The following is a 26,937-nucleotide window of genomic DNA, read 5'->3' on the forward strand; positions in this document are numbered from 1 at the left end:
CAGCCCGTGCTCACAACGTGAGCCGGGGACATCACCGCCAAATGCTCAGAAAACAACATTCGCACCCCTTCAGCCCTCACTTGGTCGGGAACTGAGGTGCCCATCGGTGCACAGACACTCTCTCGCCCAAACACAAGCAAACGTGGCTTGCTGACTCGAGCCACTGGCTGCCCCTGGCCCTCCGTTCTGTGGCTTTCAAAGGCCAGTTGTGGCCTTGCTGCCTGCCCCAAGGGGAGTGGAGAAAATGTGCTGAACTATGTCCTCCCAAATTCCTGTGTTGGAGTCCTGACCCCCCCAGCACCCCGGACCATGACCTTGTCTAAAGACAGGGGCTTTGCAGAGGTGACTGAGGTAACAACACTCAGTCTCCAGGGTGGGTCCTGATCCTGTGTGACCGGGGTCCTCGCAAGAAGAGGGGATCAGGACACAGACACGCACACAGAGATGACCCCGTGAGGACACAGGAAGAGGACGGCCGTCCACACACAAGGAGAGAGGCCTCGGGAGGCCCCGGCCTGGCCCTGCCCACGCCCGGACCTCGGGGAGGCTACACACGTCTGCTGTGTGAGCTTCCTCGTCCGTGACTTTGTTACGACTGCCCTAACCAACCAATGTGATCAGTTCAGATCAACTACTCTGAAAGTTCCAGCCTGAAATGAAGACGCAGGAAACGTGTCATGCTAAGGACTCCGTAGCATGGAAGGAGGAAGCTTCGGCAACCTGGCACCTGCCCACTTTCCCTACAGGGTCTGTTCCTTCCAGAACATGGTGCCTGGACATTAGACGTTTCTGGAGACTTCACCTACGTCATCCCAGGAGAACGCAGGCTCTCGCTAAGGGGAGAAGGTGGTGCCCCTGCCATCTCGGTCTGGGGTCTTCACCCATCCCCCCCCCCCTCCTGGCGCCTCCTCTCCTCTCAGTCCCAAGGATCAAGGCCGGCTGGAAAGACGATCATTCAGTCCCCCCGGAGGCCCACGGCAAAAGATGCCTCGATCACTTCTCCAGCGGGATCCTGGCTCATCTGGGCAGGGTAGGGGCACGGGATATGGATCTGACGCCCCAGGTCAGTACGTAGCAGACCCCCAAAGCAAGGTGCGGCACCTTCCTGCAGCTCCGACTGCTGGGGCCCTGGGGACTCGGCGGCTCCCGGTGCGTGGTTGGAGCCGGAGGGCTGGACTGGAACAACAGTGCGGATGCCTTCTGCATCCAGGGATAGGCTCCACCAACGTTCTGGGGTCCCCATGCCGACGGCCCCAGGCTGGGCTGTGCTAAGCCCAAGCAGGCGCCATGGAAATGCCAACTCTAGGCGCACTTGTGACGCCCCCACCCCGTGAGGCCAGGGACGCCACCCTCCCTGGCCTGAGACAGTATCCGCCCATCACTGCGGCCAGGCTTGGATGCTCCGCTGCGTGTGAAGCCCTCCCACCTGCTCTGGTCGGACCTGACCACTCCCTGTGGGAGTTCCCGGTCCACGCCTCTGCTCCCGTCAGCCCCAGGCTCCCCCGACATGGTGGGTTCCCAGCGCACTAGGGAAACCCCAGCTTAAAGGAAGACCAGAGTCCATGCCAGCCGAAGGCTAACTCCTTCAGCCAACCCATGTTCAGGGGCACGTGTGGTGCACAGGTGCAGATCCGAGGCACCCCCGGTCCTGCCCTCGTGTGGCTGGGAGCTGGGGACGCAGCACCCACACAAACAGACCAGGCACTACACCGTGCCATGCGTGCCCTCGGAGCCTCCCCAGGGCCAGTCCCCTTACCATGGGGGCTCAGGGAAAACTCCAAGGACCTGGGGGGGGGGGAGCGGGGGGGAGCCGGGTGAGGGAGGGGAGCCGCGGCCATAAATTGTTACATTTCTTCCAGGTTAAAACTCCTAATTTAAAACTTAGAATAGTAAACAGCGGCCAATACACATTAAGATGAGTGACAAAATGTCCTTTAAAGAACTGTTGAGGCAAGCAAATGACATCCATAGGAAGGCCTGTGAGCAAAGCGGTGAAGTGCTCTCTGAGGGTCGCATATTATTTCTTACTGACAACAGCCAGTTAATGATGATGCTGGCCTGGGCGAGGAGGGGGGGGCGGGGAATGACCACGATTGGGCGTGGCCTGGCCTAAAGGACTGCGATGGAGGCGTGGCCGGGTGAGGATGAATGACGGGGGCGTGGCCAGGCAAGGAAGATGGTGATGGGGGCGTGGCTGGGCTAGGAAGGCAGGGATGGGGGCGTGGCCGGGCGAGGAAGACAGGGACGGGGGCGTGTCCGGGAAGGAGGACAGGGACGGGGGCGTGGCCGGGCAAAAATGATGGTGGCCAAGAGGACAGTGCACTTACCCCTGTAAGTAACTGTAGTAAGCGCTTCACGTGAATGTTTTCCTTTAACTGGAGAGCTCTCTCTACGAACGATCACTAAGCCAATTCTAGAGATTAGCAAACCCGCTCAGAGAGGGCAAGACGCTTGCTCAGGCGACCCAGGCAGTGTTGAGGGGCCGCTAACTCGAGGCCAGACTAAGTTGGACTGACAGCACGGGAAGGGAATCCCCCAGACCCGAGGGGGTGGGGGGCGCGAGCCTCCACATCGCAGTCACCAGCGTGGGAACGGGCGGCTCCTGCACCCGCAGCTGTCCCCTCCCTGGGGGCAGCCACCCTCTCCAGAGCGCCCAGCCTCAATAACATGTTCTAGAGTCCCGACACAACCAGACCCACAGTCCTCAGGTCCCTCCAGGGTGCGGGGGAGACACACAGGAGGTCGGAACCCGATGTTCTGGGGTTGTGGGAATGCACCTGGGTGTTTTATGCTTTCTTCCCTCTGCGGCCTCGAACTTTTTGACCGTCTCCGTGTTGAGCGGTTAGAGTAATCCCGAAGAACAAAGAATGTGCAGACCAGCGGTGGACAAAAACGCACACTTCCAGAGTAGGCCTGCAGGGGGCGGGCGTCCCTAGGCTCCGCGTCCGCAGGTGCGGGCTCCGCCAAGCTGTTCAGCACCTGGCCTTGGCCGGGGAAGCAGACAGAACCGCCACAGGACCCCGCGGGCTGGCCTGGCTGTGGGCGCGCGGGATCCCCGGAAGGGCGCGGAGCCGGGCGGCTGGGACACGGCTGTCCCCACTCCAGGGTGCGAGGCACGGGGACAGACTTCTAAGGCAGAACCCGAGACCCCGGAACTCCGAGGTGCTTCTCCCGACCGCGGATGCGCCGTCGCGTTAGGGGCGGCTTCTGTGAAAGCCTGGACGCGGCGGTGTCAGCGCGGCTAGGAGCGAACCCGGCTCAGGCAGCTGCTGGCCCCGCGACCTCGGGCAGGTCATTCACCCTCTCCGGCCCGTGAACTCCTCTGAGTAATGGAGGCCAGCGGGTGTCTCCTAGGGCTGCTCCAGGGTGTGAGCGATGGGGCAAAGAAGGCAGATCAGGACGGCGTCAGAGCCGACCGGTGGTGAGAATCTCGGAGGACCACACGGTGGGCCGTTCTCTGCTTAGCACCTTGCACCCACCCCTCACTGCCTGTCACGGCGGGGACACACGAGGCAGCAGGGCTCAGGAGGCAGGGACTTGTCTTGGGTCACTTCCCCTGGATAACCCGGGACCTCCAGTAAGGACCCGGCCTTCCCGCACATTGTGAAAAAGAAACCCACCACCGGAGAGCGGCGCACGATCTTGCCGGGCATGGCAGGAAGCAGGACACAGCAGCCCTGGGAGCCCAGGCCTCCAAGCTCAAACTCGGCGCCAGGGGCTGGGGCCCTGGGACCAAGAGGTTCGCTGGCTTCGGTGCCTGCTCGCTCTGACTGCACGCTCGAGTCTCAGGGATGGGACCCGGCACACGTTTCTGGGGACCAGAAATCCTGGCTGGAGCCGGCATTGCAGGCAGCGACAGCAGGACCCCAGGCACACACTCACCCTTCATCTCAGCGTGAGACAGACAGGCCAGGGGCCAGACTGCCACAAGCACCAGAGAGGACAGTGACCCTAGCTGGGAGGCCTCCAGCCGGTTGAGGGCAGGGGGGCCGAGAACCCGGCTCGGAGAACTCCGCCAAGTTGGGGCCCTGCAGCCGGGGTCAGGCCGTAGCAACTCCCCACTCCCATCTTATGTATTTCTGGTGCCCTGACACCTGCCTCGCTGGCTTTGGAAGGTCTGCCCCTCGCAGGGCAAGTGCATCCTGACAGTAAAGGAGTCGCCCCGAGGGTGACTCTCAAATGCAAAGGAGCCCCGCAGGGCCATCACCCCCACCTGTCTTGCTGGGCTCCCACCCTCAGGGCCATGACCCACCTGTCCTGATCAGCCCAGGGCAGGTCCCAGACAGCCAGGGACAGCAGCCCCCCGTGTCCCAGAGCCCTGGAAGTTACCCAAACTAGCCAAGCCTCAGGCGGCTCGTCCTGTTCCATCTGCTTCTTCCCTCAGAACCATGGTGAAAGCTCTTGGCCCCGCTTCACTCCCCCCCACCCCCCACCCCCGCTGCTTCCCCACCCAGCCTGGTGCCTCCTGTGCGGCCCCCCGCACCTGCCCCTCCTCTCGGATCTGTGAATAACACACCATCTTTCCAACGGCAGCCGACTCCTGGTGGGTTGGCTTCGCTGTGCCTGAACGGTGGTAGGACCTATGGGGGTTGGGACAGGCCAAGAAGTGGCTCTGGAAGCACCCAGACGTGCCGCCTCGGGGACCAGAGTGAGAACAGGGCAGGATGAGCACAGGGACTCACGTTAGATCCTTCTCACGGCCCCAAGGGGCGGCGGGCCCTGCTCACACCGCGGGAGGGAACCGGATGCCTCCCCAGGCCGCGGGGACGCTGAAGAGCCAGGGGGGACCCAGCACGCAGGAGGCCCGGTGGGGTGGGCCTGCCTGCGCCCCCCGGCCCGCCTGCCACGCCTCAGCACTCCTTGGCCCTCTGACCACAGCGGGTCGGGGGCATGACCCCACCCGGACTGGGCAAGTGGGGCCACGGTGGCCGAGGGAAACCGACAGGCAGCCTGGGAGGTGATAAGAGTCACGGCACGTCCAGAGAACAGCTCAGAGCCGGCCCTTTCCCCCTGCCGGCCGGGGCTGATACTCCCCGTCTGCTGTCCCAGACCCACGGACCACCCTCCTCTGCTCAGAGAGTCCCCTCCACCACCCCGGCTGTCCCTGCTTCTGAGAACACAATTTCCTCTCCTTGCCCCTGATCCATGAAAGACTCTTTATCTGAGCCACAAGGAGGAATTCTTTTTTTTTCTTTTTTATTCAGTAGGCTTCATGCCCAGCATGGAGCCCAACGCGGGGCTTAAACTCACAACCCTGAGATCAAGACCTGAGCTGAGACCAAGAGTTGGACGCTTCACCGACTGAGCCACCCGGGCGTCCCACGGCGGGTTCTGTTTCTTTACGATACTGCAGCTGACACAAGCCCGGACCCCACGGTCGCCGGGGGGGGATCAGGGAAACTTGTGCCCTGGGCATGGAAAGGGGCACGGCACCGGGCGGCCTGTGCTCGGAAAGCACCTGGTGCCATGCTCCATCGGGGCACCCAAGACGCTAGGCACACGGAGAGCCCACAGCTCCAGACGACTCCCGCCTTACGGAAACGCAAGAGCCTGGCCTAACCTTCCAGCTTCTCTAGAGAGGTCAGAAATTGCACTTCTAGGTAAATAGAAATTTACGGCTGGCGACCAATTCAAGTATCTCAGAAACTCCGCGAGGGTCAAACGAACTACTGGGAGGGTGCGGGTGGACTGCTCCTGCCCCGCCCCACCGAGGGGGGTCGTCAGGGGTCACGCAGGTGGACGGCGATCGTGTACCTGGTGGATCTCGTGCCAGCCGTTCTCGTCCCGGCAGCACACGGCCGCGTGTTCGTGGAGCAGGAGCTCGCAGCAGTAGGGATCGCCCCCCACGATCGCGGTGTGGTAAAGGGGTGTGAGGCCGTAGCTGTCTTTGTAATCCGGGGACGCTCCAAGCTCCAAAAGGGTCTAGGAATAAACACCAAACATGTGGTCATTGGTCTCGCGACCGCTTTGGCGGGGAGTGAGTCAAGAAAGAAGCACAAGGGTCACACTCTGCCCCCCGCCAGGGCTGACCGGCCCTTGGTTCCGGCCCTTCCCGGGCTTCCCGGAATTCAGTGGGTGCCAGCTTGAGACAGCAAGGTTTCTGGCCCTGAACTAGCACGTGGTGCCGGCATGCAGGACGAGCATCCGGGAGCTCGGGGGACTCTGTGCAGACACGCACCTGTGACAGACACGCATCTATGCGGACACACACCTGCAGCCCTCAGAGACCTCCCGTGCCCTGCTGCCCACCCCCCGGACCAGCAGAGAGCAAAGAGAGGGCGGCCTTTGCGCAAAAGAGAGAAGGTGCGCCTACAACCCAAAGTGCAGCATAGGACGATCTCAGTGTGCACCCCGAGGGGGCAAACCCAGGAAGCGCCGTCATGAACACTGGGTTTCAGACGAAGCCAGCGGACGAGGCGCAGCCGATGAGGACTTGGCCTCCCCGCCGGGGCTCCTGGAGGCCCCCCCCACCCAGGGCCAGGGCAGGTAGAGCAGGGGCAGTGGGGAGGATGGGGGCTGGGCCCACACCCCGGATGGGCTTCACGGCCCACGAGGCCGGCTCACGGCCCGCAGTCCGGGTCTGCGGCCGCCCAGGGTGGGTGACGTCCAGTGCTGCCCCTCCCGGCTGAAAACACAAGCCTCGGACTGAACCAGAGGGACAGGGGACCTTCTGTAGACACCAAGTTCTAAAACTCCCAGGAAGAGAGAGTGGGGGGCCCAGACTACGCTTTCTAACCTCAGGGGGAACACAGTTCAGGGTCAGTTCCGGTGGCCGCGGTGGGGTGGGCACAGGGCACGCTGGTGCAGGCAGGAGACCAGACAGGAAGGAGGCGTCCCCCATGCGAGACGGCCCCGGAAGGTACCTTCAGGGCCACTTGGTTCCTGGCTCGGGCGGCTTTGTGCAGGGCCGTCATCCCGTCTCTGGCGCGGAAGTCCAGGTGAGCCCCGCCGTTTCTGAGAGCCTTGATCACCTCCGCGGGGTCGTCCAGCTGAGCGGCTAAGGTCAGCGGGGTCTCTACGGGACCCGAACACACGCAGTTCAGAACCACTTGGGAGACAGCCAGGGCCCGTGGCACCCTAAGCCAAGTTCAGAGTCTACAAGGGAGCCGGAGGACGTGACCCCAGAGGTACTGCGGCTCCCACCCACCCGTGAGCCCCGATATCCACACAGTCAGTCAGCATGGCTCCGGCGACCCCGGGGACAGCGGAGGTGGTGTTTGGGGTCATATGCAAGTCAACATGGGGGGGGCGGGCCAGTGCTTCCCCACGATCCCCTTGCGGGCTAGGGGTCCGAGAAGCCGCCCGCTGCCCTTGCCCTGGGTACCCAGAATCCCGCAGCACCATCCGGATGCTTCCTTTTGGGAGGAGTGGCCCATTAGGGCTGTAGTTGAGGGTCCGCAGGCAGATGCCCGCCTTTCACCTCAGTTTCATGATGTTTACGGGCATCTTGGTGGACGCCAGGACCCGGCTGTAAGTGAGGGGTGGAGCCTGTGCCCCGTGGAGGTCTGGGCGGGCAGAGACCCGAACAGCCGTCACAATGGCAGGGGCTCGGCTCGATAAACGGCCGGCATGAGGGCTGGGGCGGAAGCCCCGGGGAAGGAAAGACGAAGCCCGCCCCCCCGGGGACAAAGGTCAGGAAGGGTCCCCCACCGCCCGCCCGGTGCAGCTGACTCTGGGCCAGTCTGTAGCCGGCTGTGATGGGGACGCCGACATCTGGTCTAAGCCCATCTTCTCCACCCCTCTCGGTGAGTGCCCGCCACCGCCACGGCCGAGCAAGGCACACCGTTATGATACGGTTCATCTGAGAGGCGTTTACCTTACAGAAGAGTGCCAAGGGCAATGTGACGGCACGCAGGTCCCCAAGACCCAGACACGGAGCACACGGCACGGGATGATGAGGAGTCATTCTGACTTGAAGCACATTTTGAGAATAAAGGGACCGGGGCATCTGACCTGGGCTGAATTCCCTTCTGACAGCACCTCAGCCGCGATCCCCGCTGTCCCCAGGGCAGCTCCCCTGCCCCATCTATTGCTGATCCCGGGCTAATTTACCCCCAAATGAGCACTGTGCCGAGCGCCGTTTAGATTCGCTGTGGGAGTCACCCTGCGCCTGGATTTTCCACGGTGACATGCGTGGGCTTAGCCACTCTCGGTGGCCAGCATGCGTACGTGGACACGGCCGTGTGCGAATGTGACACACAGCCCACACGCCCTCTCCCAAGGGACGCCGCACACCTCCCGCTTTGGTCACGTGTGTCCCCGTGCGTCCCAAGCACGGACAAGGCTCACGAGTGCCACCACACGCAGGTCTGCGGTCCTACGAGAAAGACCCTCTCAGGCAGGGATCTTGTGTGAATTAGAAGTTTTCTGGGGCAGTGAATGGGGCAGTGACGATGGGGATGTTTCCTGCACAGGGAACATCCCCATGGCGAGGGGCGCTGAGGGTCGAGACTGGCGAGGGTCTCCCACCTGGGGGCAGACATGCGGAAATGGGGAGACGTGCATTCAAAGCAAGCTTGGGGAGAGACCCCCGCCCAGCAGAGAGGGGAGAGGGAGCCCGTGGGCCTTCCCCTCAGCCCCAGCCGTGGCCTGGCCGCAAGTGGTAGAAGGCCCCAGGGAGGTCTTCGTTCCTTGGGTGGCAGGTGAAGGGCGTGAAAAGCCTCAAGTCAATTTTTTAAAACGTTTAGTTTTTTCGAGCGAGGGGGCAGAGAGGGAGGGAGAGAGAGGATCCCAAGCAGGCTCCACGGCCAGCGCAGAGCCTGATGCAAGGCTCGACCCCACAAACCGTGAGATCGTGACCAGAGCTGAAATCAAGAGTCGGACGTTTAACCGACTGAGCCACCCACGTGCCCCTCAGAGTCAAACTGCTTACAGCAACTTGAGGAAGCCGGCCCCTGGCGTTTAAGGTCCGTTTAGGACTGATGCACGTCTGGGGCAAGGTCGACCCTCAAAACGATTAGGATTCTTCTTTCTTATCTGGCTCTCCACACAAGGCCGATGCGCAAGTTAGGTGCTCCAAAGCAGATGTTAAGTTTACATCGCGCTGTTTCGTGGCAAGGGCTCCAGAAGCCCTCCTCGAATGACGCACCAGACTCGCCACATTCAGACCTGCCCAGGACCCACCCGGGGAGGTCAGGAGAGACCCCCGGCTTAGAGACCATTGAGGAAGGGGACGTCCGACGAGACCCCACCTGGAGCAGACAGGACCCCCCCGCCCCAAGAAGACGCTCGCCCCTCACCTGCAAACCTGTGACCCTTGGGGGCTTGCACTGTCTGTGCCATCGATCACCACGTGGCTGCTCCTCTGACGAGCTTGGGACCGGCGGTCCCTTGCACCGTAATTCTCTGAAAACACTCCTCGGTTTTTGCATTTCGCAATTTCTTCGCTTTCAATAAATATTTTGGAACCTCAAAATGGCCCTGAAGACGCCGCTCTAATCTTTTCCGATGGTCTTGAACACACAATACCATCTCACCTGGAAGCGGCCCGGCAGCATTTTGGCTCCAAAACAAACAGCCATGCTTCGACACGCTATCGAGCCACAGAAGAATGTGGCTGAATCTTGAACACATCCTGCTAAATGAGAAAAGGCAGTCTGAAAAAGCCAGCCTGCTGGATTCCAATTATAGGACATTCTGGAAAAGACGAAGCTATAGCAGAGGTAAACAGATCGCTGGTTCCAGGGGCTGCGGAGAGGGACAGGGGCGAATAGATAAAAAAAAACACAGAGGACCGTTTTCGGTGACAAGACTGTTCCATATGACGCTCTAATCGTGAATGCCAGGATCAAACATCTGTCACAATCATAAACTTCAGCCAGGTCACGATCTCGCGGCCCGTGAGTTCGAGCCCCGCGTCGGGCTCTGGGCTGATGGCTCGGAGCCTGGAGCCTGCTTCCGATTCTGTGTCTCCCTCTCTCTCTGCCCCTCCCCCGTTCATGCTCTGTCTCTCTCTGTCCCAAAAATAAATAAACGTTGAAAAAAAAAAAAATTTTAAAAACTCATCTCGGAGACCTGGGGATCTCAGTTTGGAATGCAGGACGTGACGAAAAGAGTCGAACCGCAGGCCAAATGGAAGAATCGGCCTCCCTGGAGGGAGTGGGGGAACCGAGTGCCGGCCTGCGGACCCAGGATGGAGCGGTCTGCAAGATGAAAGGCCAGGTGAACCCGGGTAAGCGCTGTGCCCTGTCAGCACCTAAAGCTGCTTCCGTCGTGGGGTGCAGGTCAACAACTCTGAAACCACTCTCCACGGGCCCTGGGATTGAACCATTAGATCAACAGATGGCAGGGAGCGGCGGCCAGGTTTCTCACTGTTAGCGGGGAGGTTACGGCTTAGCCACGGAAAGGAGGGCGGTGATCCGTGTGGCCCGGGATCAGAGCTGGAGACTCACGGTGAGCTCCATACAGACACAGATAGTTACATACAGAACCGATTTCAGGTATGCACGTATGCATGAGTTAGTACACACACACACACACACACACACACACACACACACACACACAGAGTTTGTTGTTCTGTCGTCTGAGGGCCCAGAAGCAACGACACCCCAGCAGCACCGAGCACACCCAGCACCCAGATCTTGGTTCCTAAGACCATTCTCCAGGAAGAGAAACCAGGCTCCCGGAGGACTGGCGGGGTCTAGGTCTGGGCAGGAGGCACACAGGATGAGCCCGGGGTGCCTTCTAGTGCCGGGAAGTGAGCAAGGGGCCAAAAACTAACGACCCACACGGACGGGGTCTGTCAAAAGGACATGGGAGTCAGTGGCCAGAGCTGGAGCCCAATGATGAAATCTAGCACGGGGTCATAACCCAGATTACAAATTAAATACCCATCAGTCCATCCCAATAGAACTAACAGAGTAGATGTTAGTAAGAGTAAATAAATGAAGGCGGGTAGAGGGCGGGGGGGGCAGGAAGAGAAGCCTCCCGGGCAGAATTCCCCATCACGTGTGCAGAAACTCTGTCCTCAAGAAGGTAGAGGCTCACTCCCCACTCATCAGGTATGGGCTGTGCTTAGTGGCTTCCTTCTGAAAAGGATGGTCCATAAAGGGGATGAAGAGTGACCGCATAGCAGGGAACCTGACACTGACCTCAGCCAGGTGAGCAAGGTCAGCATCTCGGGGACGAGACAGGCGGGGAGCACGTGCCCGGAGGCGACGGGGACGGGAAGGGCGCTTCGCCCTGTGGTCCTCCGCCCAAACCCACAACCCTGTCTCATCATGACATAAACGTCAGACAAACCCCAATGAGGGGGGAACGTTCTCCAAAATACCCGGCCAGTCCCCGAAAGAGCCGAGTGCTGCACAAACAAGGAAAGCCCCAGAAACCGTCACAACCGAGAGGGGCCTACGGAGACAAGATAATGAAGTTCCATGAGGGCTCCAGGGGCAGAAAAGGGACATTAAGGAACTACTAATGAGATATGAGGACAGCATGCGCCGCAGTTAAGAACAGCACATCAGGATTGGTTCATTAATTATAAAATGTGCCCCGCTCAGGTACGACAGCCATCGTCGGGGAAATGGGCTGTGGGGAGCAGGTAGAACATTCTGTGCCGTCTTCCTAATAATCCTGTAGCTCTGACACTGCTCCAACATAAGTCACGTGCTCACGGCTGTGCTGCAGGCGATGGTCTGATAGGACAATGCTGCCACTGACCTGTCCCCGGCTGGCGTCCTGAGGAACGTGCACCTCACGTCACGGGGCACTGTGAGGCGTTCCCAGCCTGACCTCCTCTCCCCCGGCAGCCCTGGGGGGTGTCCCGGGGCCAAGCCCCCCCCTGCGGGCCCTCGTCCTGCCCCCACCCAATTCCTTCCTTGCTTAATGTCCTTCCTCTTCACCGCAAGCACCTTGATGTGTCTCCTGTAGCCCTCGCTGAAACGCGGTGGGTGGAAGTAAGCAAATCCCTCACATCACTGGGTGTTCTGCCTGAGTTTCCATTTAAAGACAGGCCCTCTTTGTGCCAGGAAGTGCGCCTGACCAGCCAGATGACCCGGACCTCCTCCGTGGTGGCACAGACCTCGTCCGCAGTCCCCGACCCTCTGCAGACCGACGTCTACGAGGTTCCAGAGCGCGTCTGCTCAAACTGCCCCTCTCCCGTTGCCCGTTGCTGTTCTTTCTGGAGGGCCTCATCCGGGGATTCACTCAGCGGCTGCAGGGAGCCAGCCGCTTACGGACCCTGGTCGCCACCCACGTCCAACGCGTTTCTTCTGATCTCAAGGCCGGCGCTCGGAGGAGGCCCGGCTCAGTGCACAGGGATCCTGAATGCCCGCGTAGCCTTCTAACTGGGCCGTGTGGGAGCTGGGTAGGGACTCCCAGGAGCCAGGCTGCGGTGACAGGTGGTGGACCCGAGCACACGTCGGCACGGATGACAATCCACGCCAGCCCGACAAGCTGACGAGCTACGATCACTGGCCCGGAAACTAACTCCAAATTGGATCTCACCACAGGCGCCAGGCGAGACCCACTCGATCAAGGAGAAGTCTTTTACTTCTCAATACGTTTCAAGAGTCGAAAGACGTTTCTGGCTTTATCAACACCCCGCCCTCGTGGTACCCGGGCTTCCCTCAAGTTGGGGAGCGCGGCGCGAAATAAAAGCACTAAACTCATTTTCGCTCAAAGTGCTCGTTTTGTTTTCTTCTTGGGGCTCAAAATACCACATGCGTTGTCCCAGCGGTTCCAGCCAAAGCAGGAGATGAGCCCCCAGACCCTGGTGGCCAAGGCTTTAATTCTTTAGACCACCTTTGCCGTCACTTGTTAAAATTTCCACTAGAACGGGCACCGACGGTTGGCTGTGATCACAGGCCGCCTTGTTTTAATTGACAGGTGGTTCCATGGAGATTTAATTATCTCCTGTGCATCCTTCAATCCGAAGGGCCACTTCCTCAACCTCGGGGCCCCGCGGGCGGCCCAGAAGTTCCAGAGAACCGCACAGCCCGAGCACAGGGACGCGGCCCGCGTCTGAGCGTCGTGTTTCCTGCCCTTGGGAAGCCCGTTGCTTTCTACTCTCTGCACAGGGTGGGGCGAAGAAGTCTGCTTCTCAGCGGATCCTGCTGCTCGCCAAGTGGCTTTGCGAAAGTTGCCAAACTCAGCGTGGACACCCGCTCCAGTCGTCAGAGCCGGTGAGGGTGATGGTGTGGCGTCAGCACGTGGGACGGTGCTGCAGCCCGTGGTCCCGTCCGGGGACGGGAGGGGGCTCGCTCAGCGACCACAGACCCTCCGGTCCTGGACCCTCTGCACCAGCCGGTAGCCCGGCTGCGTCCCGCCAGGCACGCGTGTGAGAAGAGATACCCACCTCCTTCCCCCCCGGGGGGTGACAGCAGGGACCCTGCGGTCTCAGAGCAATTAAACCTGGGCTCCGCCTCCTTGGCTCCCAGAGGACACTGGGGCGCAAAGAGGCCAGCTTCGTGGGACATAAGAGGACTGAGGCACGAGAGGCTTTCCACACCCTCGACACATCACGGGACGCTTAGCAGGCTGTGACGTAAGCACAGCGGTATTAAGCGCCCTGTCACCCTAGGGTGACTGCACCAGTTTGTCTGGGACCACGGGGAACCCCGAACATGGGACTTTGTGGGTGGAAACCAGGGCCATTTCAGGAGAAGGGGGACAAGTTGGTCACACGAGCTGTTGTCTGGAGGCAGCCCACTACGGCCAACTCTGAGTCGTCCCCATGGGTCCAAAACAAGAACACCACATCTTGAGTTTCCACGGTGCTAACACGGCAGGGCCTTTCCGGAGACCTCACGGCGGATGACGCATCGCCCTTGGACACGTGATGCGCTCTGCCGGGTGACGCTCCAGCGCTCCCGCCCCGTTGGGTACCGTCATCCCACCGAGACCGGAGAGGCCCCTTCGACTGCACCCCACACAGCCACGCGTCCCCGGACTCTCCCCGTCCCTCGACCGGAACAGTTGCTTCTCACCTGGCGTGCGGACACGCGTGAGGAATCCGAAGACGCTGGGGACAGAGTGGCGGGGCTGGGGCGCAGCGAGGGGCCGGAGGCACTGCCTGCTCAGGGTCTCGGGGCCGCACGCGGCCTCTGCTTCAGCGCTTTGTATCTTAACTACACGCCCTTTCTGCAGGCTGTACGTACTTCTGTTTGGCCTTTAAAAATAAAACTTGCTGTGTTCGCTCTTTGTTAGTTATACCTACATACGGTAAAAAAAACCTGCACGCGGATGTTTATGGCAGCTTTTTTCACAATTGCCAAAGCCCGGAGGCAGCCAAGACGCCCCTCAGCAGGTGGCGGACACACAAGCTGTGGTCCCTCCAGACAACGGGATCGCGTTCAGCGCCAAAGGGAAGTGAGCTCCCACGCCGTAATGTTACGGAGGAAACACAGACGCATCTTACCAAGTGAAAGAACCCAGTGTGAAAAGGCCACATACTATAGGGTTCTGACTCTACAACACCCTGGAAAAAGCAAAACCACGGAGACAGTAACGACATTGGGGTCTGCCGGGCGTCGGCGGGGACGGAGGGAGAATGAATGGAGCACCGAGGGCCTCTTGGGCAGGGAAACGAGTCTGTGTATCACTGTAGGGACAGACACGTCACGGCGTCTGTCAAAACCCACAGGATGTGCAAGACCAACAGCGACCCCCGGGGGTAGCCCGCGGACTCTAATTAGTAACAGCCGGCTCGTGGGGTATGACCATCAGCCACGCCAACGCGGGAAGCTGGTGGTTATCAGACCACAGAACTCCCACTTTATCCACTAACTTTTCTGTAAACCATTAACAAATAACATCGGCTGATTTTAAAAGCAAAAAAAGGGGCGCCTGGGTGGCACAGTCGGTTAAGCATCCGACTTCAGCCAGGTCACGATCTCGCGGTCCGTGAGTTCGAGCCCCGCGTCGGGCTCTGGGCTGACGGCTCAGAGCCTGGAGCCTGTTTCCGATTCTGTGTCTCCCTCTCTCTCTGCCCCTCCCCCGTTCATGCTCTGTCTCTCTCCGAAAAATAAATAAACGTTGAAAAAAAAAAAATTAAAAGCAAAAAAAAGCGGGTGAAGAGAAACCAGGGAAGATTCCGCTTAACAGAAGAATATTAACTACCACCAGGAGAAATCCTGACCCAGGGGGCGCCTGGGTGGCTCAGTCGGTTAAGCGTCCGACTTCGGCTCGGGTCATGATCTCGTGGTTCGTGGGTTCGAGCCCCGCGTCGGGCTCTGTGCTGACAGCTCGGAGCCTGGATCCTGCTTCAGACTCTGTGTCTCCCTCTCTCCCTGCCCCACCCCCGCTCATGCTCTGTCTCTGTCTCTCTCAAAAATAAACAAACGTTAAAAAAAAAATTAAGAAAAAAAAGAAAAGAAATCCTGACCCAGACAATCCACGTCTGGCTGCCACCCTGGGAGAACAATTGAAAACAAGTCTCCAGTTTCTCTGTCCAGACAAGAAAACAAATCCAAACCCACACTGCTCGATGGCATGAAGCAGCGGCCAGAGCGGAGACGGGGCACCCGAGAGGAAGACATGGGCCCCTACGGGCCGCGGCGTCCAGCTCCAGGCAGGGCGTGGGAAAGGGCACAGACGTCTGTCTGGAGACAACCCGGGCTCTGAGCCGTGTGGCTCTGGAAGCCGGGGGAGGGTCTGCCTTGGAAGAAGCGTACTGCCGACTGCTGCTTCCGGGCGAGGGGGTCGTGCGGGAAGAAGGGCAGCCCAGAGCAGACCCTCGACCTCCCCCTACCGCTGGCCCCGCCCCGTGGAATCATCTGGAAACTGCCACGGAAGAGGCCAGGCTGGCGGACGCCCAGGCCAAAGGCTGCCCCAAGGAGGGAACCACAGACAACACAGACACACGTCCTCTCCATGTGTGCCCTGTGTGTCCCCTCAAGTGTGCCTTCCGTGTCCCCTCATGCGTGCTCTGTGTCCCCTCCACGTGTGCTCTGTGTACCATGTGCCTCCTTCTGTCCCCTCTATGCATGCGCTCTGTGTCCCCTCATATGTGCCTTCTGCCCCCTCCATGTGTGTCCTTGTGTCCCCTCTATGTGTGCCCTCTGTGTCCCCTCCACGTGTGCCCTCGGTGCCCCCCTGCCACGTGTCCCATCTCCTGGCGTCTCGGGCACTGAAGCTGTGGTCAGAAGTTAAATTTAGGAGACACACAAGTCAACGGTGATCACGGCACAGCAGCTTGAGCTGGGGTGGGGTGGGGGACACGTTCGGCTGGATGGGCATGAGGTGGGGGTCCTGTCCCAGCTCGAGGGGGTCAGAGGAGCCCCTAGATATGACGAGAAGGCTCCATTCTTGAGCTGACATACGCATCTGCTGTGGGCCCAGTAACGGCCCAGAGCGGTGGGACACATTTAAGTGACGGTGGCCCGGACAGAGGGCCGGCCGGTCCCCAGAGGAGGGGAAGCGGGGGCCCTACCGGCTGAGTCCAGGAGGAGCGCTCTCCCGCCCGAGGTGACCAACCTGCAGGGACAAACACTCCAGCTGCCACGGAGCCTACCTGAGTCCTCCCGGCCATCCCAGCTTGGCGTGCCTCCCGGCAGGGGACACCCTCCCCCCGGGTGACTGCGCTCCGCCCCAGGGGACCTCGGGCAATGCCTGCAGACAGTCTGGTCGTCACACCTCGGGGTGCCACTGGTGCCTGGGGTGGCGGCCAGCGGTGCTGTGAACGCCCCACAACACAGACGCCTCCCCCCACAAACAAGCGCCCGGCCCCACCGTGGAGCAGGGTCCCACCATAAGAAGGAAGGAAGCCCCACCCTCCTGACAACACGGATGGACCCGGAGGGCCCGGCGCAACCTCAGCCAGGCAGACAGATGCCGTGTGAGCCAACGCGCCGAACCTAAAAACGCCGACTCCCTAAAGAGAGCAGATGGAGGGTGTGGGTGGTCAAAGACACCAACCTCCAGTCACAAGACGGGTGAGACCTGGGGACGTCGGTGCGGCCCGGGGGCGAGAGCTAACGTCACCGTAGGGCACATGTGCGAGTCGCTGAAGGGATGTTAACCAGGCTTACGGGCTCAGTTCCCAAGGCGCACGTACACGTATCGGGTGGTTACGCGGCAGCCCGAAGCCAACACGACGTTACAGGTCAACTACGTCTCGGTAAGACCGGGGAGGGGGATGAGGTTAAAGAAGAGGAATTGTTTAAAAAAGAAGACGTCACGGGGGCCGAGGTCGGGGACCCCTGTGATTCTGACCCAAGAATGACCAGCGGCCCACACGCGGAAGGAGGTTAGGAAGACGTGCGCGTGTCAGCGCGTGTCCCACGGGGGGTGCACGACAGCTCGTACGCCTTGCCATCTGTTCCCTCCTTCATCCGTTCACTCGTTCGGCAGCTGCGGATGAGCGCCGACCGCGTGCCGGGTGCCGGGCCGGCTGCCCGGCTCAGCGCCCCTCGCCCGCGACTCACGCAGGAGTGGCAAAGCCCTTTCAAGAACCAAGGGACGTGTCAGTGTTGCACACGCGTGTGCAGGGTGCCAACAGAAGCACCTCTTCGGGCTCAGCCCGCGCTCCAGTGAGGCGTACTGACGTCCCCCCCACCCGGGACCTGCCTCCAGTGTCCGGGTCATGGAAATTCGGATCCAAGCCGCGTTCCAGCATCTTGGTGATCTTTTCCACCGAGCGGTGCTGAATGTGGTCCGTGAACTTTTTCAGATTGGTCTAAAGAGAAAAACGAAAAGACAGAAATGTCTTAACGGGTCGCCGGGAAGGTTCCTGACAGGGTGTGCCCTGGCTTCCGCCGTGGAGAGGGAGCCGCCCCCCGCCCCTGCCCCCGCCCCTGCCCCCCGCCGGGCGCTGTGGACCCACCAGGCAGAGGCTGGGCGTCTGGAAGCCCAGCACGCGGCAGGTGCAACCAGGCCGCCCTGGATGCGGGTTTCAGAAATCTCTCGCCTGCCTTTCAGCCTTTCACTGTCGCCAAGAGCCACAGGACTTTCCTTTGCTTTTGAAAGGACAAACCAGCTGGACCCCTTTGAAAAACTAGTTTCCCGGGTCCACCCAGGCCGTCAGACTCCACCTCCGGGACGTGAGGCCCAGGGACTGCTGTTGGTGTTCTCTAGTCTCGAAAGCAGCAGCTGCGACGGAGAGCGGACAGGGCAGCCTCCTGCTGGGCTAATCCACTTTTGGGTGACCCCGTGACTACGTGGATGGAAACAGGGACGCCTGGGCGATTCAAGGTGAGGAGAGACATTCACTTTTCGGGAGGTCAAAATGATCCGTGGGTCAGCCCTGGCGGGGAGGGATGTCTCCCCAGCCCAGCTTTGCCCGGCCCCGTCTGCAACAGGGAGCAGACGGCCCCCGGGCTACCTGACGACGACCACGGTATCCCGTCTGCCTCCACCTGAAGACGCCAACCCTTGCCGCTGGCCGGATTCTGCAGCCCCCTGTACAGGGCTCCCCACACACACCGCAGGGGCAGCAGCGAGGGCTCCGGGACCTCCGGCCCGCCGACACAGGCTGGTTCTCTGTCCGAATGTTTTCTGTACATTCCAGGGCCAGAATTAACAGATGCCCAGCGACACAAGAGACACTGGGTGTCACTTAACGCTTTCACTGCTATTTACCAACCAACGTTCTTATTAATCCAAAAGCACGTTCTTATCTACACTTCAGAAGGTAATCAGAACAGCCAGAAGCTTCCTCCAGACCTTGGGGTCTAAACACGGCCACCCCGGCAGATTCCAAGGCTGGGCAAGGAATGTGCACGCGGGCCAGGAACATTAGTTGGGCCACAAAGTTGTCAGCACTCAGAGGACGGTGGGGACATGCCAGAGGGCAGAGAGCCGGCCACATCTGGCAGCTTGAGCACAGAAAGAAATAGCGGCGTACCGTAACCGCTGAGCACGGTAAAATCCACGCGTCTACCGCGGCACAAATCGGGGACAGAACAAAAGCCAGGGGAAGCCGCTGGCTGAGAACGCCCTCCGCGAGCTCACCTGGACGGCACCGGGACAGGCGAGGGGCAGGGTCCAGGCGGCTTCCTGATGCTGGCCCTCCCTGGGCTCACGTCCTCGGGCATCCTCAGAAATCACACATCCTTTCCAGCACTAAGGCAGATGCGGCCACGCGCTCCAGCCCCAGCAGCCCCTGGACACGCACGGCGTCCCCGACCAAGGGCAGGAGCCCCGCCAGCAAGCCAGCCCTCACGGACCGCAGCCCGCGGCTCTCCGTCTCAACCCTGCCGGCCACGTGCAGGTCTCACCTCCGGGCGGTTTGTGCGAACAGCTCTTTCGCTGACTCTGTGCCCAGTGCTGTCCTCCCTGTCGCCAGCGGTGGCTCAGAGGCAATGGCTACCCCTCCTCCCAGAAACAATCGGGGGGACGTGCCCACAGCAGCGTCCCCTCCGATGCCAGTCGATGCACAAGTTTGCCACCAGCATGCTTTCGTCACACAGGAGGAGAGGAGAGCCACGTCCAGGGGCTCTGGCGGGCGGACGCCCTCCCGGGCACCAGGAAGGCGCGTTCATTTCTATGGCTTGGTCAGGCCCACGGGGGCCACGCCAGCGGAGGACACACAGGCGCATGCACCTTGCCCCCGAGGGCACAAGTCCGGACCCACCCTGCGGCGGGGTCCCGCCTCCGAGGAAACCTCGTGGCCCCCTGATCCGTGGAGACGGCGATGCCACGTAAGAGACACGAGGCCGGGTGTGGAAACGGCAGCCGTCCCCGCCTACCTTTGTGTGCAGCTTGGCCAACTGTTTCTCGTCCAGGTTGGATGGCTTATACACCCGCTTCTTGTATCGAAACTGGCACAGAGACGGAGACAGGAAGAAAGAAAACACGTGAGTACGTCACATGGTGTTCAAAGGCCGCCTCGCGGAAGGCAGGGGCCCCACCGCTAACTCTCCCCGGGGAAACTAAGCACAGTCATCCCACAGACCCCTGACATCACAAGAATGACACCTGCAGGGATCCGCAGCCACGTGGATCCGCAGCCACGGGGCTGAGAAGCCACGGAGAGGAGAGCCACCCAAAGGGACGAAGGAGGCGTATCCTCCCACAGAGAAGCCACGCAGGCGCTCCTCTGCATTAGTGGTGATCGGGGTCCTCATGGCCGTACGTGTGGCCCCGTGGACAAATCAGGATGTTTCTTTGACGTCCTCCCCCACCAACGTGCGTGAGAAGCCCGGCCCGGCGAAGCCAGCGTCCCCCGTGCCTCAGGTCTGGCCCGGGCTCTCCCCGCAAACGTGCGCCACCCCCCGCCCCCGAACTGGAAACCACACGTTTTCCTCCGACGTCGGAAGTGCCCAAGACCAACGTGCGGGTGCCAGTCGGCCTTGAACCCCAGCACCTCCACCTAGGCCGCGCCCGGAGGCCCCTCGGAGATAAAACGTGCCGGAGGCGCTACTGAAGGTTGGGGAGGGCACCAGCGGTTTGCGGGAAGACTCCCGGTCAGGACACCTGTTCGGTTCCAGCCCCACCGACGTCCCGTCAGCCCGGAGCGAACGCTTTCCCGTCTCAGACTCCGGTTCCCGATCTGTCAGTGGGGACGCCCGAGGACGGCGCGTGGGCGTCCTGGCCCGGACCGGCTCTGGACAGATGTGCCCCACGCCTCCCTGGATACCCGAGCCAGCCCGGGGGTTCACACAAGCACGGGTAGGGGTGGGGCAGGAAGGACGGTGTGGGGCAGCAGGGGCGGGGGGGCCCATCCTGGCACCGACTGCACATACAGGGTCCGAACTGACAAATTCCTGTCGCACGGACTGAAACCGGGCTTTCTGTCAAGTGTCAAAACAAGCCCGTGGTGAAGCCAGGAAGTTTGGTGGAAAGTTCCGGGACCACGGGCGCTGGCCGCGGGCCGCAGGCATCCGTCTACCCTGGCTGGACCGGCAGCAGGGGCCCCAGACCTGGTTTAGGACTTCTTCCCCCGGTTCTAGACTCGAGCAGGACCGCGTGCTCGTGTGCCCCGCGCCCTGGGCTGCGTGAGCCCCTCAAACACCCAGTCTGTACCCGTCAGACCTCCGAGGTTTCGGGAGCCACGAGGGGTGACGTCGGGAGAGGTGGGGGCTCACTGACGCCTCTAAGGGAATCCGAGTCACTGGGACTCCTTCGGGGTGTACAAAGACGCTGGGGCCGCGAACGTCCCCTGGCGGGACAGGAAGTGCTCAGAGGAGGGGGACCGCTTCCCGAGGCGCCCTTGTGTCTAGCCCATGGCAACGGGGACGCAGCTCCCAACACAAACCCTTTCCCTGCTCTGTACTCAGTGCTTCACACGCAGCCAACCACGTTCTACCCAAATTCTCAGGGGCAAAGAGCTCACGGCCACGGCCGCCCCGACCGGTGGGAGCCCAGGCCCGTCTCCCTCCGCCCAGCGGATCACCTGGCAGGACGGAGGCCCGAGGAGACGAGTAAACGGAAGTACAGTCCCTCCCCCGTTTGTAGCAGATCGCCAGCTGCCCGCGGACACCCTCCCTTGAGCCTCACGGCCCCCCAGGAAGGCGGGAGTAACGTCCCCTCGATTTCAAAGCCGGGAACCCGAGGCCCAGAGAGGCTGGGTGGCAGGCCCAGGCCACACAGCTACCAGGAACGAACCGAGCCCCGTGTGGGGTGACGCACACGTGGGAACAGAGGCGCCCCCCCCACAAACCACCCCCTCAGCCCCTTGACACAAGTCCCTGGACAGGACGTGGGAGGGAGGGCGAGTGTGTCCCTTCTGGAGTCCACGGCACTGCCCTGCCCAGCTTACAGGGTGTCCCCACACCCTCTCCTTTGGTTCTCGGTGGGTGGGGGACCGGCCGGAGTCACCCTCTGATCAAGAGTGGGTTCTGGACGTCCTGGTCTTCTCGCCAGGTTTTACTCCCAATGTGGAAATGATCAGTCCCCAAAATGAATCGCCCGTTTCCTGTTCCCGGTCTGTCACCTGCCACTCAAGCGTGAGCTCCGGCACACCCGACCTTGACAGTCCTGTGCACGGCGAGCACGCCTAGGAAGCGTGTGGTGCTTAACAGGCCCCCGACGCGGGATTTTTTTTTTTTTTTTTTTTTGGCAATGGATACCCATTTTACGGAGAAGCAAACTGAGGTCGGAACAGCGAACCGCAGGATGCCAAGTGGCACCCCATCTTTTCCTCCACTGAACCCTTCCCTCTGGTCTGACACATGTTCCATCCAAATGGGGGTCCCGATAACCTCATCGTCAAAGTCTCTATCAAGCCCAGAAACGTGCAGATTCGGTCCGGCCTCGGTCCATGACCTCTCTGACTCCAGAGTGATCTCGTCGCTGAGAATATGGCAAAGCCCACTCAGCTTGCTCACGGGCCGGTGACGATTCCCCACGTGCAGCCCCCCACTGTTTGAGGAGGCCGAAATGAGCCTCATCACTCGATAACAGCAACGGGACAAATGACCGCCTGCCAGCGACTTGCAGAAGTGCCTTAACACGTCACGTGGAAATACCGCGTGTAAAGCCGGGGGTCCGAGCGGCAGGGGCCGGTGGCACACTGCGTGTGGCCCAGGTTGCGCACTGACCCTTCACGAGGCAGCCCGGACCGACAGCAGCTCCGAGCCCACTGGTCATTCCTGGGCAAGAAGCCTGGGAAGGAAATCCTGCCTCTGATCACAGCCGGATGGCCACCGGCCAGCCCACATCCAGGGACGGAAGACTGACTCGGGGAGGCGGAAGCGGGCCCCACCCCGCACCCCAGGACCCGCAGGCCCCCGCGACATGACCCTGAGTCGCACCCGAGGTTGGCTCACCCCAAGATTTCTCAAAACAAACGGAGAAGACCCGGCGCGGCCGTCTGAGCTTCGCCAAATCAGGTGCAACCCCGACCTCGCAACGAACCTCGAACCTGGGGGTCACTGCCCTGTGGAAGTCAGACCCGGAGTCCCGCGAAGGGCCTCCCCCCGACCCCGCATCCAGGCCGCGAGGCAGACGCCGGTACCTCCAGGGAGGGGATGCCCTGGCCCGCGGGCTGCGGGTACTCGCGCAGAAGCCGCTCCTCGTCCAGGAACTTCCCGTCACGCCCGCTGCTGGCCGGCTGGAACAGCCCGTAGTTGAGGACGTCCTTCAGGCTCTGGTTCAAGGAACACAGAATCCGCTGCTTTGCGACCCACACGGTCGCGTCCGGGTCAAACCGAAGGCACTTCTGCAGAGAAGGACAAAGACGCCGGATCAGTGGCACATCCCACCCGGCACGTGGCCAGAGATGTCAGAGGCGTTTCCACAGAAGTTCTCTGAGCAGCGGACCCCCGCCCCCACGCTTCAGGACGAGAGATCAGACCCTCTCGTCGCCCGGATGGAGACACGGTGTCAACACCGGAGGAGAAAAGCAAGGACTGAGCCACTGGCTTCTGCGGCCTTGGCACCGGCCGTGGTTTTCTGGTCAACGACGCCGACCGCCTCGGGCGGCTCCCCCCCTGCGTGAGGCTTCTCAAACCCCCGGCGCTTGTGGACGCCGTGTCGACCCCCCGGCCACCCAGCAGAGCGTCTGAGGCAGCACGTCCGGGCCCCAAACCTGCACTGGTCACGAGCATGAAGGTGATGGGGAACACGCTTTGAGAGCCGCAGCTCAAGCACAGCATAGCACGATTTCCCTGGTACGTCGGCCGCACGTCATCTCCGACACGGAGGGAGGCCTCGGCTCATAACCTCTCTGGTGGGAAAGTCCACGGCAAGCGGCCGTGCCGCTCCGCCGGACTGTGGACAGACCAGCCCCGCCAGTCCCAAACCAGAAAGGAAGGCCGTGATGAAACACAGTTGGACTTAAAAAAATCCCATCGGGTGCCAGGAGTGGCAACTTTTTAAATCTTCAAGAGCGTAGACGGGGCCTGCAACATCAGTCACACCTTGCAAAAGTATAACCGTGCCACCAAGTACCCAAAGGTTATGCTCCCGGGCCCCCTTCTGGGAGATTCACCAACGAACCAGGAAAACCAAACGCAGCATCACATCTGCTTCTAACCACGACGTCTCGTTTTTTTTAAGACTTTGTTTTTCCACTTTTTAAATGTTTTTTTTTATTTTTGAGAGAGAGCACACGCAGTGGAGGGGCAGAGGGAGAGAGACAGAGAGAGAGAGAGAGAGAGAGAGAGAGAGAGAGAGAGAGAGAGAGAGAGAATCCCAAGCAGGCTCCGCACTGTCCGTGCAGAGCCCAAGGTGGGGCCCGATCCCACAAACCACAAGATCGTGACCTGAGCTGATATTAAGAGTTGGATGCTTCACCAACTGAGCCACCCAGGCACCCCGTGACTTCTCATTTTTGTTGAATTAAAATGATGTTCTGTTGAACAGCCATCAGCCGGGGCTCGAGATGGCCTTGTCACTGTAAAAAAAAAAAAAACCTTCAAAAAGGACAGGAGGCTGGGACGGGTTCTCTACTGGGGGTTGGGCGTGCCCAAGGACACGGAGGCCCTCCCCGCATCAACAATGAGGAACCTTCAGCAGGCAGCCCAGGGTCCCGCTGCCAAGAAACCTGACCCTTACACATGATTCGCCCGTCCGTCCCTCCCCACTGTCAATGGCTGAATTCAAGGGTGACCTCGGAGCTCCCTTGGGGCTACCAGGCTGGGTGGGAGCGGGCTGTTCACTTCGGTGACGCTTCATGACTGCAGCCGCAGCCCCGGCCGGCCTTGGCTGGGTGACGGGAGTATCTGGAGACACAACAAACTAGATCTGCCCGACGTGACCGAGCGGGGCCGCAGATAACAAACACGCCAAGTCGTTTCGGGAGTCGCCATTGGCCTCTGGTTCCAACCACACAGACACCCAAGTTCCCTTGAATGCCAGCACCCCAGGCTGACCTGGGGCCCCTGCACTATGGCCAGCAGGTGAGCACCCAGTGGAATACAGGCTGGCACCTGCTCCCAGGGGACCCGTGGGCCTTTGCAGGTGATCACAGAGCGCCCACTGCCACTCTGGGCGGAGCCAGGGCCGCGGAGTCTATGCCCTGGGCGGGCCAGTTCTGCACAACAAAGAACCGTCCTGCTCTAAGAAACACCAAGAAGACCCAATTCAGAAACTTCCAGAAGGAGCAGGAGCTTGGCAGGAGCAGGTCAGGAAGGCCTGGGCTTACAGCCCAACTGGTCACACTACCTTTGTGATCCTGGGCGAACCCACCGGCCCAGAAGTCCCTGTTCCCAGGGTGAAAATCGGAACCCACCTAACTGGAGGGGCTTGTAAGGGTCAGACAGAATGTAAATAATACAGGCTGTTAGGGGTTGAACGTGTCCCGCAAAGCATGCTGACGTCCTGACCCGCTTTATCTGTGCGTGCGATTTATTTGGAAATAGGGTCTTGGCAGATATAATCGAGTTAAGATGAGGTCGCAACAGAGTAGGGCGGGCCGCAATCCACTGTGTCCCTCTGAACAGGGAAATTTAGGCACAAACGTGCACGCACCACGCAAAGACGGAGGCAGAGACGGAAGCGGTGCATTCCAAGCCAAGGAGCGCCAGGCATCGCCACCAGCAGCCCGGGCAGAGGCCTGGCCCAGACTCTCCCTCCGAGCCTCGGGAGGACCCAGCCCTCCCCGCCCCCGGATCCCAGCCTCCAGCCCCCAGGACCCAGAGACAATACACGTCTGTGGTTTAAACTCCGCAGGGCAGTGTGGGGGCACAGACAGGGGCTCGAGCACTCAAGGCTGTAAATTAACCTCGGCGGACCTAGAAGGTACAGGCCAGGGAGGAGTCAAGGAGCATCTCCGGGGATCCCGGAATGGGAGGTGGTCCCACCACTGAGATTTGGGAGGGTGTGGGCAGCGGTCAGTTCGGGCTGGGCTGGGCTGTTGGATCGCGTTGTCAGCAACAGAGAGTTGACCCTCGAGTTACCCGTTTGTGTGCTGGCATCTAACTCGCCGTGTGCGTAATGGACGGTGTGCTTGGGCTCGTGGCCAGTGTGCGCCTTTGTATTCAAGCCCTGTCAGAGCAACCGTCCCGCCACTGCTGGGCTGAGGAGCCGGTTCCAAGTCTTACTTCAGAAGGGGATTCCTACTGGGCGAACATCTGCGTCGGAACGGCTTTGCGGCCCTTCGAGGGCTTTCTTTTGTGCGTGCGGCCCAAGGCCCGGCCGTTAGGTGGAAGGGGAACACGCTTCCTCGCAGCCGTGTTTTACCGTCTCCCCCAGCACCCGTGTCCCAGCACTTTGTCGCTCTATTTTGCAAAGCTATTGGGACCTCAGAGGCTAGACGTTCTCCCTTTGAAAGAAAGGATTTAGAATCTCCTACGTGTTGTCCTTTGCCCTAGAACTTGAGAATCTGAGACTCAGCTTCGTTTTCTGGGAAATGGGAATAATAATGATGGTTTTTATATTAACAGTATTTGTTACATATTTGTTACATGTAAGCGTGTCGTACGGATTGTTTTCATTACGTAGGAGTATGTGATTACACGTAATTATCTCTACAACAGTAATAATGATAATTCTGCTCACTCGTGGTTGTGGTGAAGGGAAATGCGGTTACACCGTTCCTACGTGTTAGGATTCAATAAATGTTGACCACTACGGTGTCATTGGCACCATCAACATGATCACCACCGCCATCACTGTCATCTCCAGGCTCTGCGCTCCTTAAGGCGCAAGACCCGCATCTCAGTCATCTTGTGTCCTGCCACCCATGCCCTTCCCAGGGCTGGTACAAGGCCCTTTATGCAGAAGACGGAAGCTAGAGGAATAAAGGCGTTCCCCTAAGCCACCCTTGGGTGGCAGTAGCTGGGCCCTAGGATTCCTGACACCCAGGCTATCTTGGCAATGCCCCCTGTGCTATATGGCAAATCGCTCACCCTGAGCATACCTGTGACGGATTAGGAAGCATACCCATCTCCCAGGGCTATAGGGAGACGGGAATAAGGTACCAATCCTTCTCAACACTTCATCAGGCATCACGTGGTAAGAGTGGGGTGAGGAAAGGTCACTTGAGGTAGAAACCGTCTTCATGCTCCGTCTGCCAGACTCGTCACTCCCCCCAGATTTGTCCCCTGCTGATCCTGTGCTGAGCCCTTGACCTGAAATTCCCATCCCCAACCCTCCCGTGGCTTTTTGTTCCCG

The 26,937-nt window shown here is 60.4% G+C and overlaps 1 protein-coding gene across 17 annotated transcripts in view; it reads right to left on the minus strand.

Moving 5' to 3' along the window:
* SHANK2 (SH3 and multiple ankyrin repeat domains 2) overlaps nt 1–26,937 on the minus strand; it is a 497,685-nt gene that overhangs the window by 382,595 nt on the left and 88,153 nt on the right. For all 17 annotated transcript variants that reach the window (XM_023238944.2, XM_023238943.2, XM_023238942.2 and 14 more), the window contains 5 exons: nt 22,838–23,041; nt 19,629–19,700; nt 17,509–17,617; nt 6,864–7,015; nt 5,755–5,922 (listed from right to left, as the gene is read on the minus strand). In XM_023238944.2, the coding sequence (XP_023094712.2) occupies nt 5,755–5,922; nt 6,864–7,015; nt 17,509–17,617; nt 19,629–19,700; nt 22,838–23,041 (705 nt within the window). The remainder of the gene's footprint in view (nt 1–5,754; nt 5,923–6,863; nt 7,016–17,508; nt 17,618–19,628; nt 19,701–22,837; nt 23,042–26,937) is intronic.

This window comes from Felis catus, chromosome D1, assembly GCF_018350175.1.
Source record: "Felis catus isolate Fca126 chromosome D1, F.catus_Fca126_mat1.0, whole genome shotgun sequence".
Lineage (NCBI taxonomy): Eukaryota > Metazoa > Chordata > Mammalia > Carnivora > Felidae > Felis > Felis catus.